The sequence below is a fragment of the Triticum urartu genome, chromosome 6A, assembly GCF_056163025.1.
Source record: "Triticum urartu cultivar PI428250 chromosome 6A, HENAU_Tu73, whole genome shotgun sequence".
NCBI classification, from domain to species: Eukaryota; Viridiplantae; Streptophyta; class Magnoliopsida; order Poales; family Poaceae; genus Triticum; species Triticum urartu.
Window position 1 is genome coordinate 288,075,493 of NC_141878.1, and position 14,795 is coordinate 288,090,287.

Consider the following 14,795-nt stretch of genomic DNA (forward strand, 5'->3'; position numbering starts at 1 on the left):
TCCATTACTCTCTATGTGTTACCTTGCCAGCATATTCCATGTGCTGACCCGTTTTCGGGCTGCAACGTTAATATTGCAGACTTTTCAGACGACGATTAAGGAGTTTTAGGTCGTGGTTCTATACTCATTGATGCCGTTGGAGTTGATGCACTCACTTATCTTCCAAGCCTTCCGCTGTTATCGTCACTAGATGGCCTTAAGCCATATTTATTGTAATAAGTTCTCTTTTGAGACACCCGATGTAATAAGTGTGTGATTGCTACTCTGCTATAAATCCTTCGAGTACTGTGTGGTGTCAGCATTACTGCTCCAGGGATGACACCGGAGCATAGAGATCAGACTGTTTGAGGTCTGGTCGCAACAGTAGTGGATACCATCAAATTCGTATGAAATTGGGAGATGAATGGAAAACAGCATGTAAAACTAAGTTTGGATTATATGAGTGGTTAGTCATGCCTTTTGGGTTAACTAATGCACCTAGTACTTTCATGAGGTTAATGAACGAAGTTTTACGTGCTTTCATTGGACGATTTGTGGTAGTTTACTTTGATGACATATTGATTTATAGCAAATCTTTGGAGGAACATTTGGAACATTTACGTGTTGTTTTTATTGCTGTACATGAGGCACGTTTGTTTGGTAACCTTGGAAAGTGCACCTTTTGCACCGAACGAGTATCTTTTCTTGGCTATGTTGTTACTCCACAGGGACTTGAAGTTGATAAAGCCAAGATTGAAGCTATTGAGAGTTGGCCGCAGCCCAAAACGGTCACACAAGTGAGGAGTTTCCTTGGCCTCGCTGGTTTCTATAGGCGTTTTGTGAGAGATTTCAGCACCATTGCTGCACCTCTCAACGAGCTTACAAAGAAGGATGTGCCTTTTGTTTGGGGTACCGCACAGGAAGAAGCCTTCATGGTATTGAAAGATAAGTTGACACATGCTCCTTTACTCCAACTTCCTGATTTTAATAAGACTTTTGAGCTTGAATATGATGCTAGTGGAATTGGATTAGGAGATGTGTTATTACAAGATGGCAAACCTATTGCATAGTTTTCTGAAAAATTGAGTGGGCCTAGTCTGAACTATTCTACTTATGACAAAGAATTATATGCTCTTGTTCGGACCTTAGAAACATGGCAACATTATTTATGGCCCAAGGAATTTGTTATACATTCTGATCATGAATCTTTGAAACACATTAAAAGTCAAGCAAAACTGAATCGTAGACATGCTCAATGGGTTGAATTCATTGAGACTTTTCCTTATGTCATTAAAGACAAGAAGGGTAAAGAAAATGTTATTGCTGATGCATTGTCTCGTCGTTATACTATGCTTTCACAACTTGACTTTAAAATATTTGCTTTGGAGACCATCAAAGATCAATATGTGCATGATGCTGAATTTAAAGATGTATTACAGAATTGTAAGGAAGGGAGAACTTGGAACAAGTTCCTTCTTAATGATGGATTTGTGTTTCGTGCTAACAAGCTATGCATTCCAGCTAGCTCCGTTCATCTTTTGTTGTTGCAGGAGGCGCATGGAGGAGGATTAATGGGACACTTTGGCGTCAAGAAGATGGAGGATATACTTGCTACACATTTCTTTTGGCCAAAGATGAGATAGGATGTTGAGCGTTTTGTTGCTCGCTGCACTACATGTCAAAAAGCTAAGTCACGACTCAATCCTCATGGTTTATATATGACTTTGCCTGTACCTAGTGTTCCTTGGGAGGATATATCTATGGACTTTGTTTTAGGTTTACCTCGAACAAAGAAGGGGAGGGATATCATATTTGTTGTCGTGGATAGGTTCTCGAAAATGGCACACTTTATACCATGTCATAAAAGCGATGATGTTGTTAATGTTGCTGATTTGTTCTTTCGTGAAATTATTTGCTTGCATGGTGTGCTAAATACTATTGTTTCAGATCGTGATACTAAATTTCTTAGCCACTTTTGGAGATGTTTATGGGCTGAGTTGGGGACTAAACTGCTTTTTAGTACTACTTGTCACCCCCAAACTGATGGACAAACTGAAGTAGTCAATGGAACATTGTCTACTATGCTTAGGGCTGTTTTGAAGAATAACAAGAAAATGTGGGAAGAATGCTTGCCTCATATTGAATTTGCTTATAATCGTTCATTGCATTCTACTACTAAGATGTGCCCTCTTGAAATTGTGTATGGTTTCCTACCTCGTGCACCTATTGATTTGTTGCCTCTTCCATCTTCGGAGAAGGTTAATTTTGATGCTAAAGAACGTGCTGAATTGATTTTAAAAATGCATGAGTTAACTAAGGAAAACATTGAGCGTATGAATGCTAAATATAAATTTGCTGGAGATAAGGATAGAAAACATGTTGTGTTTGCACCTGGAGATCTTGTTTGGTTACATTTGTGTAAGGATAGATTTCCTAATTTGCGCAAATCAAGCTAATGCCACGTGCTAATGGTCCTTTTAAGGTGTTAGAGAAAATAAATGATAATGCATATAAACTTGAGCTGCCTGCAGATTTTGGGGTTAGTCCCACTTTTAACATTGCAGATTTGAAGCCTTATTTGGGTGAGGACGATGAACTTTCGTCGAGGACCACTTTATTTCAAGAAGGGGAGGATGATTAGGACATCAATACCATTGTTACACCCACAGCCCCTGCTGCTGTACATACTGGACCAATTAGTAGAGCTCGCGCACGCCAATTGAATTATTAGGTACTTTCGTTTCTTGGTAACGATTCTAATGTTCATGTGAATATGATGCTGCCTAAGTTGGAAACATTTGTTTTGCTTACAAATGAAGGGCCTAGCTTGGACAAGAAAGATGAACCTTGGAGAAAGTTCAAGCATGGAGATGATGGCATGCGCAAGGGGAACAAGAACGGAGTTACAAGTGATGATTCCAGGACTCTAAAGCCACCATAATGAGTGCATGAAGCATGGGATGAAATATACAAGATGCCACTTCATAAATTTCGTCCAGAGGCTATTCTAGGTGTTGCGTCACCTTATTATTGGGCCAGGCCCATGTATTTTCGAAATACTTAAGTATAGGCTGTTTTTAGAGTCCGTATGTGTGGGGAAACAAGAGTTAGGGTTGGTTTCGGACCCCTCCACCAAGGGCCACGAAATTCCCCCTCTCTCCTCCATATATACAGCCCTTAGGGCATCGTTTAGACTTTGGGTTTTGTTTAGATTAAAAGTTCGCCATACCTGCAACTTCGCGTACTTCGTTTGTGTCCAACGACCAGACCAAGACGTCACAGAACCCCACGTTGATCAATAAAGCCTTCATCTTATATTCGCAATATCCAGATTGCAATCTCAGTTTCTTGCTTGTTCTTCATTTGCTCGCAGGAAATAGGCCCTCGTGGTCAGGTTGAGCGTGCTACGGCGTGGTCAATAACCCCTTGGAGTTGGTTTAGCGATTGCTAAGGCGCGACGTCCTCACACGTTCGTAGTCGGATCGTCAAAGTCGACTTCCTCTAAAACGATAGCCACCATCTCATCAAAAGACGGGACACCTTTGCCTATATCACTTGGGGATGTGGGTTGCGTATATCATGTTCACCGTCCGCACTTGTGGGGGGAACCTCTTCTGTCCTCCGGCGTTCGGCAGCTGGGGCTCCTCCTCGTCATCGCTATGTAACCCCTTATCTTTGTTTTCGGCATTTAATTTGCCGGCCTGCTTGAACACCCAACATTCCCTGTTGGTGTGGTTGGCTGGCTTGTCGGGGGTGCCGTGTATTTGACACGAGCGATCGAGTATACGGTCCAAACTGGACGGGCCCGGGGTGCTTCTTTTGAATGGCTTTTTCTGCTGACCGGGTTTAGAGCCTCCGAATCCGGCATTAACTGTCGTATCCTCGGTATTGTTGCTGTTGATGCGGCGCTTGTGTTTGCTGCAACGTGACCTGCCATTGCTATCCTTGGTATCCGAAGTACCATGGTTCTTTGATATGTTTTTGCTGCGAGCCGTCCAGCTGTCCTCTCCCGCGCAAAAGCGGGTCATGAGTGTCGTGATGGCTGCCATAGATTTCGGCTTTTCCTGGCCAAGGTGCTGGGCGAGCCACTCGTCGCGGATGTTGTGCTTAAAAGCTGCTAGGCCCTCTGCATCCGGACTGTCGACGATTTGATTTTTCTTTGTCACGAACCGTGTCCAGAATTGCTTGGCCGATTCCTCTAGCTGCTGAATTATGTGGGTCAAGTCATCGGCATCTGGTGGTCGCACATAAGTTCCCTGGAAGTTGTCAAGGAATGCGGCTTCCAGATCTTCCCAACAGCCAATGGATTCTGCTGGCAGGCTGTTGAGCCAATGCCGAGATGGTCCTTTGAGTTTGAGTGGGAGGTATTTGATGGTGTGTAGATCATCACCGTGGGCCATGTGGATGTGCAGGAGGAAGTCCTCGATCCATACCGCAGGATCTGTTGTGCCGTCGTATGATTTGATATTTACGGGTTTGAAACCCTCTGGGATTTGGTGATCCATTACTTCGTCTGTGAAGCATAGGGGGTGTGCGGCGCCTCTGTACTGGGCTATATCGCGATGCAGCTCAAATGAGTCTTGTCCGCTGTGTTCGGCCCGGCCGAATTTACTTTTACTGTATCCGGCGTGACGGTTATCGTCTCGCATAGTGGCGTGCCCTCATGATCCGTAGATCGATCTTGCGTGTTTTGCTTTGTCCTCCAACACGTCTCGCAGGTCTAGCGTGTTTCCCCATGCCTTGACATTTTTATTTGAGTGGCGTCGGGGTGCGGGCTGAGCTTTTGGCTGAAATGCCTCTCTGTCGTGGCCACGAGGTGGCCGATCAGCCGCGTCATACGCTGGAGATGTAGGTTTTAATGCTTCCTCCTCCAGTTGGGGTAGCAACCTGCGTTTTGGGTAACTCTTGGAGGGGCATTCGAGTTCATATTCCTCGGCCGCAAGGACTTCAGCCCATCTATCAGCTAGCAAATCTTGATCACCTCGAAGCTGCTGTTGCTTTTTCTTAAGGCTATTTGCCGTGGCTATAAGCCGGTGCTTGAAGCGCTCTTGCTCGACGGGATCCTCAGGCACGACAAATTCGTCATCGTCGAGGCTTGCCTCGTCTTCGGGAGGAGGCATGTAATTATCATCCTCTGCCTCTCCATCTGCCGCTCTCTTGGGAGGGCTGGCTTCTCCATCCTCCTGCTTTAAATCTTGCTGGAGGGGATTGTCGTCATCTTCGGCACTGTCCGGAGTGCTATTATCTCTTGTGCCGGTATCACTGCTTTTGCCTTGGCGAGACTTAGAGCGGCGCCGCTGACGTCGGCGCTTGGGTTGCTTCTTGGAGGGGTCATCCTCCGCTGTCCCGTCGCCATTGCCTTCTTTGGGTGTGTCCACCATATATATATATCATATGATGAGGTGGCTGTCTAGTGCCCTGTGGGAAGTGGTTCTTGTTCGTCTCCTGCATCGTCGTCCATACCGTCGATGTCTTCGGAGTCGAAGTCGAGCATGTCGGTCAAATTGTCGACAGTGGCTACTAAGTGGGTGGTGGGTGGGCGGCGAATTTCTTCGTCATCCGCATCCCAATCCTGGCGGACATAGTTCGGCCAGGACTCTCCTGACAAGGAGAGAGACCTTAATGAGTTCAGTATGTCGCCGAAGGGCGAGTGCTGAAAGATATCCGTGGAGGTGAACTCCATGATCGGTGCCCAGTCGGATTCGATAGGCACGGGCGTAGGCGGTTCGGAGTCCGTGGCCGGGGAAGAATCCGGCAATTTGGCGTCATGACTCTCGTGAAGGGTAAGGTCGATACTCGGCCCGATCGCCGCTGAGAATGCGGCCTCCGTGGCGGGGTCTATCCCCCCGTCCATGGATGGCGCAATTGGCTCCGAATTGAGGGTCAGAGCGGTTGCCGGTGCGGTCTCCTGAACACTGTCCGATGGTAGAGCTAAATCCTGCTCATCGTGACCGTGCAGCGCGCTCGGCAGGGGCTCGAATCCGTTGAAGATCAAGTCTTCGTGGATGTCGACCGTGTAGTTTAAGCTTCCAAACCTGACCTGGTGGCCAGGGGCGTAACTCTCGATCTGCTCCAGATGGCCAAGCGAGTTGGCCCGCAGTGCGAAGCCGCTGAATACAAAGATCTGTCCAGGGAGAAAATTCTCACCCTGGACTGTATCGCTATCGATGATCGAAGGAGCCATCAAGCCTAACGATGACGACATAGAGGAACTCTCAATGAAAGCACCAGTGTCGGTGTCAAAACCGGCGGATCTCGGGTAGGGGGTCCCGAACTGTGCGTCTAGGCGGATGGTAACAGGAGGCAGGGGACACGATGTTTACCCAGGTTCGGGCCCTCTTGATGCAGGTAATACCCTACGTCCTGCTTGATTGTTCTTGATAATATGAGTAGTACAAGAGTTGATCTACCACGAGATCAGAGAGGCTAAACCCTAGAACCTAGCCTATGGTATGATTGTATGTTGTCCTACGGACTAAAACCATCCGGTTTATATAGACACCGGAGGGGGCTAGGGTTACACAGAGTCGGTTACAAGGAAGGAGATCTACATATCCGTATTGCCAAGCTTGCCTTCCACGCCAAGGAGAGTCCCATCCGGACACGGAATGAAGTCTTCAATCTTGTATCTTCATAGTCCAACAGTCCGGCCAAACGATATAATCCGGCTATTCGGATCCCCCCTAATCCAGGACTCCCTCAGCCGCGTCGAAGTTCAGAGCTCCCTCATGTTGCCTCGGCTTGTCTCTGTCGACCTTGTCGTGTCCTAGGCTGAGCTGGGTAACACACCTCCCTCTCCCATCCATCCCATGGCATGTAGGCACCAATAGGTCTCTCCCGATCCATGTTTTTTTGCGCTCGAAGTGATCCGGCGAAGCCTGAAGATTTTGTTGTGTGTATATTTGCTGTAGCGCACCCAGACGCGCTCCGGTTCTCGCCCAGGCGCGATCTCCTCGCTGCGCTGGCCTCGCCCGCGCTTGCCCAGCAGTGCAACACCCCCACGCGTGCTCCCCGCCTGCCTTGCCTCGCCGCACCGAGTCCCGAGACGAGCATGAGCTTGTATAAGAGCTCCCGCATGCACACGCCTTAGCTCGCATCAGCCACTCGCTCCCGACTCCGCATCCATTTCCTGCACCCCCATAGGTGGCCCTCTACTCTGATGGTCGCCTTCGCGCTCATCGGCAGTGTGGCCTTCTTCTCTGTTGTCGGCTGGAACAGCTAGCTCTCGCCTGTGGAGCCTACTTAGTTCGATCAGTTCTATACACATGGCTCTAAAATAAGAAGCAGCTCACCTCAAGTGTGAAGCTTCCATGAAGGGACTCAGAGATGCAGTCCACTCTTCTTCTTCCTCTCAAGTGGTCTCAAAGCAGCAGAAGTTCTGCCTTCCTCCACCTCCTCCGTTTTGTCCGCCCTATCGGCAGAAGAACTCAGGTGGTCATGGATCTTCCACCCACCCAATCCAAGCTACACGAACAAGTCTCAGTCTCAGGATCCAAGGACAGGCGGTCCTCCTCCTCCATCTTTTCACCCACTTTCAGAGGTCACTTGTCACAAGTGTGGTATGAAAGGGCATTACTCCAACAAGTGCTTCAACCAGAGGCGCCTTCTACCTCCTCCTCCTTCCAGGTCAGCAATCAATGCAGTTGTCAAGCACAATCCCAAGTATGCTAAGGTGAACATGATGAATTCAGCTCAAGCAGAGGATTCTTCAGAAGTGATCATGGGTACTATTCTAGTTAACTCTATTCTTGCCAAAGTCTTGTTCGATTCTGGTGCATCGCATTCTTTCATATCAAGACCTTTTGCATCAAAGCATGAGTTTTTGTTTCGAGAGTTGCCTAGGTCTTTAACTATGGTTTCACCGGGATTGCAAATGAATTCTTGCTACATGGTTCCGGATGTCACCATCAAGATGAACGCTTATTCTTTTCTGGCTTCTCCAATTTTCTCGGTAATTCCGATATTGATCTCATTCTTGGCATGGATTGGCTTTCTAAGCAGAAGGCTTTTCTTGATTGTGTGGCCAAGGAGATTAAATTGACTCACCCTTCTGAAGATGTGATTATCTTTGTGGCTCGTGATTACACCATTTGGTTGTTCTCTCTCAATGAGAAAGGTGAGATCAACACTATTTCTCAGACTCTAGTTGTGTGTGAGTATCAAGATGTCTTTCCAGAAGAGCTTCCGGGTATGCCTCCTCACCGGCCAGTTGAGTTCGTTATTGAGCTTGAGCCTGTTACATAATCCATTTGCAAGCGCCCATACAAGCTTGGGCCAAAAGAGATGAAATAATTGAAGTGGCTTGATGAACAAGAATGTCTCGGTCTGATCAGACCAAGTTCATCTCCTTGGGGATGTGGTGTTCTCTTTGTCCAAAAGAAAGATGGCACGGAATGACTTTGCATCGATTACCGCCCATTGAACAAGAAGACAATCAAGAACAAATACCAACTTCCCAATATCAATGAATTGTTCGAGCAACTCACAGGTGCAAAGGTGTTTTCCAAGCTTGACCTCCGTATGGGGTATCACCAGATTCACATTCGTGAAGAAGATATCCCAAAGACAGCTTTCAGAATGAGCTTTGGTTCTTATGAATACACTGTCATGTCTTTCGGGCTTGCAAATGCCCCTCCAACATTCTCTCGTATGATGAACTTCATCTTCAGCCCCTACACCAATGAATTCGTCCTGGTGTATCTCAATGATATCTTGGTTTTCTCCAAGAATAAAGAGGATCACACTAAACATTTGCGATTGGTGCTCGATGACGTCTACTACACAACTTTATCCTTATAGACATTGTTGGGCCTCCAAGTGCAGAGTTTTGTAGGTCAGTAGGAAATTTCCCTCAAGTAGATGACCTAAGGTTTATCAATCCGTGGGAGGCATAGGATGAAGATGATCTCTCTCAAACAACCCTGCAACCAAATAACAAAGAGTCTCTTGTGTCTCCAACACACCCAATACAATGGTAAATTGTATAGGTGCACTAGTTCCATGAAGAGATGGTGATACAAGTGCAATATATATAGTAGATATAGGTTTTTGTAGTTTGAAAATATAAAAACAGCAAGGTAGCAAGTAACAAAAGTGAACGAAAAAGGTATTGCAATGCTTGGAAACAAGGCCCAAGGTTCAAACTTTCACTACTGCAAGTTCTCTCAACAATGATAACATAATTAGATCATATGGCCATCCCTCAATGTGCGACAAAAGTCACTCCCAAGTTCCTATCGCGGAGAACATAAGATGAAATTGCTTGTAGGGTAAGAAACCACCTCAAAGTTATTCTTTCCGATCAATCCATTGGGCTATTCCTATTAGTGTCACAAACAGCCCTAGAGTTCGTAGTAAAATAACACCATATGACACACATCAATCAACCCTAATGTCACCTAGATACTCCAATGTCACCACAAGTATCCTTGGGTCAATTATACGATAAGCATCAAACAACTTTAGATTCCTACTAGAGAAACAAGGACGAAAATGTGCATCTACACCCATGCATAGATTACCCCAATGTCACCTTGGGAATACGCGAGTTGAGTGCCAAAACATACATCAAGTGAATCAATAGAACACCTCATTGTCACCACAGGCATCCCATGCAAGACATACATCTAGTCTTCTCAAATCCGTAGTTGTATTCAATCCGATAATAGTGAAACCTCAAAGGTAAAACTCAATTCATCACAAGAAAGTAGAGGGGGACAAACACCATATGATTCAATTATAGTAGCAAAGCTCGGGGTACATCAAGACCGTGCCAAATCAAGAACACGAGAGAGAGAGAGAGAGACCAAACACATAGCTATTAGTACATACCCTCGGCCCTGAGGGTGAACTACTCCCTCCTCGTCATGGAGACCGCCGGGATGATGAAGATGGCCACGGGTGATGGTTTCCCCCTCCGATAGGATGCCGGAACGGGCTCCCGATTGGTTTTTCGTGGCTACAGACGCTTGCAGCGGCGGAACTCCCAATCTAGGTTTATTTCTGGGGGTTTCTATATTTACATGAATTTTTGGCATCGAGAACAAGTCAGGGGGTCCACGAGGAGCCCACAAGACCAGAGGACGCCCCCAGGGGGTAGGGGGCGCCCTCCACCCTTGTGGAGGCCTCGTGGCTCTTCTGGCCCAACTCTTTTGCTTCAGGGGCTTCTTCTGGTCCATAAAAAATCACCATAAATTTTCAGCTCATTTGGACTCCGTTTGATATTCCTTTTCTGCGAAACTCAAAAACAAGGAAAAAACAGAAACTGGCACTTGGCTCTAGGTTAATAGGTTAGTCCCAAAAATCATATAAAATAGCATATAAATTCATATAAAACATCCAAGATAGATAATATAATAGCATGGAACAACCAAAAATTATAGATACGTTGGAGACGTATCACTCGATAAGCTCAGAGAGTATCCATTCAATGCAAAGTTCTCTATATGCGAATTTTGGCTTCATGAAGTTCTTTACCTTGGTCACATCATCTCTGCTAAGGGCATTTCTGTCAATCCGGAAAAGTTGGCTTCAATTGTCAACTGAGAGCCTCCTCAGAATGTCAAGCAGCTTTGCAACTTCCTCGAGCTTGTAAGCTATTGCAGAAGGTTTGTGGAGAACTTCTCTAAAATTGCTAAGCCTCTATCCAACCTCCTCTAGAAGAATGTCAGATACTCTTGGACTCCTGAGTGTGATGTGGCCTTCAATACTCTCAAAGATAAACTCGTCATAACTCCGGTCCTTACTCCTCCTGATGAGTCCCAGCCCTACCTCTTTGTCGCCGGCTGGAACAGCTAGCCCTTGCCTGGCGCTAGGGTAAGAGGCGCAACACCCCTCCTAGTAACAGCTGTAGCTGCAGCGCAGTGGTTGTGCCCCTGTGGATCAACCCGGGAGAGCTGGGTTCGAATCTCAGGCTCTACATTTTTGGGCGTGGTCTTTTTCTTCTCTTTGTGCCACTACCCGAAGGGCCCCACATGTCATACTCTCACAAGGGACCAAGTCCCACCTGTCATCCCCTCTTCCCTCTATTTTTTCTTTTGTTTATTTCATTTTCTAGCATATTCCATTTCAGGCAGAGAGCATCTTTCCTTTTCAGGCAAGTCCAGTTCTGGACATTCCATTTATGGAAATTTTCCATTTCTGTTTAATTCCATATTAGGCAGGTTCTAACTTAATGCATTTGTGGTTATTTTTCTACTACAACATAGACATATTATATATGCTTTTGGGGTAGAAAAATCCCACCTATCCAGTGGTGGCATTAGATTCATCATTTGAAACACTTAAGTATAGGCTATTTTTAGAGTCCGTATGTGTGGGGAAACAAGAGTTAGGGTTGGTTTCGGACCCCTCCTCCAAGGGCCACGAAATTCCCCCCTCTTCCTCCATATATATAGCCCTTAGGGCGTCGTTTAGACTTTGGGTTTTGTTTAGATTAAAAGTTCGCCATAGCTGCAACTTCGCGTACTTCGTTTGTGTCCAACGACCAGACCAAGACGTCACAGAACCCCACCTTGATCAATAAAGTTTTCATCTTATATTCACAATATCCAGATTGCAATCTCAGTTTCTTGCTTGTTCTTGGTTTGCTCGCAGGAAACAGACCCTCGTGGTCAGGTTGATCATGCTCCGACGTGGTCAATAACCCCTCAGAAGTTGGTTTAGCGATTGCTAAGGCGTGACGTCTCGCACGTTCGTAGTCGGATCGTCAAGGTCGACTCCCACAAAAAACGATAGCCACCATCTCATCGAAACATCGGGACACCTTCGCCTCTATCAAGTGGTATCAGATTTCCAGGTTGCTCGGTGAGATTTTACAGTTTTTCATAGTTTAGATCGAGTCTGTTCTTCGTACCTATAGTCGACGAAAAAGCCAAAAAAAATTAGGGTTAGTTCATCCTATCCGAACCAATCTGAGCCTTTGCATAATCTTTTCTGTATTTGCTTTGTTGAATTTGCGGTTGCATCATCGTGTCAAGTTGCTGGTCTTAGTGTCTAGTCCTTTAGAGTTTCGAGTTCTGTTCACAGGTTGTCACGTCGCCGCTGTCATATATCACCACCGCATCATCATCATCGCTGCTGCCATATACCACCACCACACCAACTTCATCGTCGCTGCCATATTCACCACCACATATTCACCACCAATCCGAGTCCATATACGCCACCACATATCCACTGCCATCACGCCAATCCGAGTCCAGCTGCAACATATATCTGCCACCAGTCCGATTTCCACCATATTCATCGCCGCCACCAGTCCGAGATTCCACCAGATTCATCTCCGCCACTAGTCCTAGTCCGAGTCTAGTAATTGTTGCTTTGTTTTCGATTTCCAGATCACGCGATACTCCGGGTTGTGACAGAGTCGGACTCCCCAACTTTTGAGCCATCTGCAGAAGAAAAATAGTTCCAAACTAAAAAAACTAAGTCTGGAAAATTTTGGCTAGGCAGCTTTTAGACCATTTGTAGACTTTTTCGAAAAAAATTTGTTGCGGAGCAAAAAAAAGTGAAAAAAATAAAATTTTTTCAAAGAGTGCTCCTCCCTTGTTTACCTGCCGCGCCGTGATTTTGTTCATGTTCTAGGCTCGCGTCTCTAGTACGGTATAGCCTAGGACCAGCATAGTACCGTCAGTGAGCGTTTATTCAACTTTGCATCTCTGAATTGATTATTGCTGACCTTTTTGCTACCATATTATAAGAGCATTACTAATAGAACCCTCAAACCCTCAAACCCTTATAGCATTTTAAGGGTTGAGAAGTGCCAGTTTTTTACACTTTTAAGGGTTGAAAAATAGGGGCAAAGACTAGAACCCTCAAACCCAACCCTTAAACTACTTTAAGGGTTGGATTTGAGGGTTCTAGTCTTTGCCTCAACCCTAACCTTTAAAACTGTCTTTTCATATATCACAAATCTCATCACATTTCATCATATGACATATCACAAATTCCATCACATTTGACATAAAACAATAATCATTCTAGTTATTATTACAACACCGAATAAAACAATAATCATTCAAATTATTACAACAATGTTTGAGAAAATTACACTAATTGTTCGAATCAAATAGGACATAGAAAAGTAAAACAAAGATACATCATGGGCCAATGTGCCGCCCATCCAACTGCCAGTGGTGCTCTACTAGATCATCCCGGAGCCGACCATGAGTGGTTGCATCCTCAATCTCACGATGTGCTTGAAGAAAAGCGTGTATGCGAGAAGGGTTTCTTTCCGGTTGCACACGGGTACCAACATTGTCATAGAAACAAGGGAGGTTTAACCCTCTCTCATCCTCTAGGATCATGTTGTGTAGAATCACACAACATTTCATGATGTTCACCAAGGTTTTTTTTGTCCCAAAACCGAGTTGGACCACGAACTATGGCAAACCTTGCTTGCAAAACACCGAAAGCTCTCTCAATATCCTTGCGGGCTGCCTCTTGTGCCTTGGTGAAATGAGCCTATTTTCTTGTTAAGGGCACCCCATTTTTCTCCTTGATGGACTTCACAAGAGTTGCCCATTCGGGATAGATGCCATCGGTGAGATAGTATCCCATTGAGTACTCATTGTCCATGATTTTGTAGTTGCATTGTGGAGCATCCCCAGAAATTAATCTTTTGAACAAAGGAGATCTTTTGAGGATATTGATATCATTGAGTGTTCCCGGCAACCCAAAGAATGCATGCCAAATCCATGTGTCCTGAGATGCTATGGCATCAAGCACAATGGTAGCATCACGGCTTTTACCGCAATACATTTCGTGCCATGCCTTTGGGAAATTTTTCCACCTCCAATGCATGCAATCAAGACTACCTAGCATCCCCGGCCATCCCCTTTTTTCATTAATTTCCATTAATCTCTTTGTATCTTCCTCGTTAGGTGCCCGAAGATACTGCTCACCGTACAACCGCATGACCAACTTGGCAAACCTATGGACTGACTCCGTGGTTGTATCTTGCCCAATGCGAAGATACTCGTTGGTATAATCCGCGGGTATGCCATAAGCGAGTACCCACATTGCCGCCGATATCTTTTGATATGCACTAAACCCCATGATACCGGTGGCGGATCTATGACGTTTAAAGTAATAGGAGGCGGCCTCACAATCGATGACAATCTTCACAAACAAACTACGCCGCATTCGGTACCTTCTGCGGAAGAGACAAGGAGGGTATGTAGGTACCTCCGCGAAGTAGTCTTCCATCAAATGCTCGTGTCCGAGAGCACGGTTCCGGTAGATGGTGACTCGCCCCATCTTCGACCCTCTCCTTTGATCCATCAGCTTCACGCGGTTTTCAAATGATTGCACGTCAATGAGGAGGCTCATCATCTCGACATCGTCATCTTGCAACAACTCATCGATGTCCGAATCGTCGGATGACGACCAACCCGACGAATCAGACAACGAGTCCATGGCGTCGTTGTTCACCTCCATCTACACAATACAACAAACAATAAATTGTGAGTGCCAACAATGAATCAGAAAGGAAAAAAATAAAACAAAAAGAAAGAAAAGGAAGCATACCTACGGGGAGATCGGGGCGGCGGCGCGGCTGCCTCTGGTCCGCCTGGCCTCTGGCGCGGCGGCTAGGAGAGCTCGAGGAGGCCTCAGGCCGGCCTGCCTCTGGACGCTTGGGGCGGGGGGCCGCTGGGGGGCGGGAGGCGGCTGGGGGCGGGGGGCGGGGAACAACGGCTGAGGCGGGCGGCCGGGGGGCGGCGCGCGGCGGCTGGTGGAGCTGGAAGAGAGGAGGCGGGCGGGAGGCCGGGGGGTGGGGCGCGGGGTGGGGCGGCCGGGGGCTGGGGTGTGGGGCG

General features: G+C 46.4%; 1 protein-coding gene across 1 annotated transcript; it reads right to left on the bottom strand.

The window, feature by feature from the left end:
• Positions 1–13,443: 13,443 nt before the first annotated feature.
• LOC147965025 (uncharacterized) lies at positions 13,444–14,418 on the bottom strand. Its single transcript, XM_087530252.1, has one exon. It carries the CDS (start codon positions 14,416–14,418, stop codon positions 13,444–13,446), a length of 975 nt encoding a protein of 324 aa, XP_087386378.1.
• Positions 14,419–14,795: the final 377 nt, after the last annotated feature.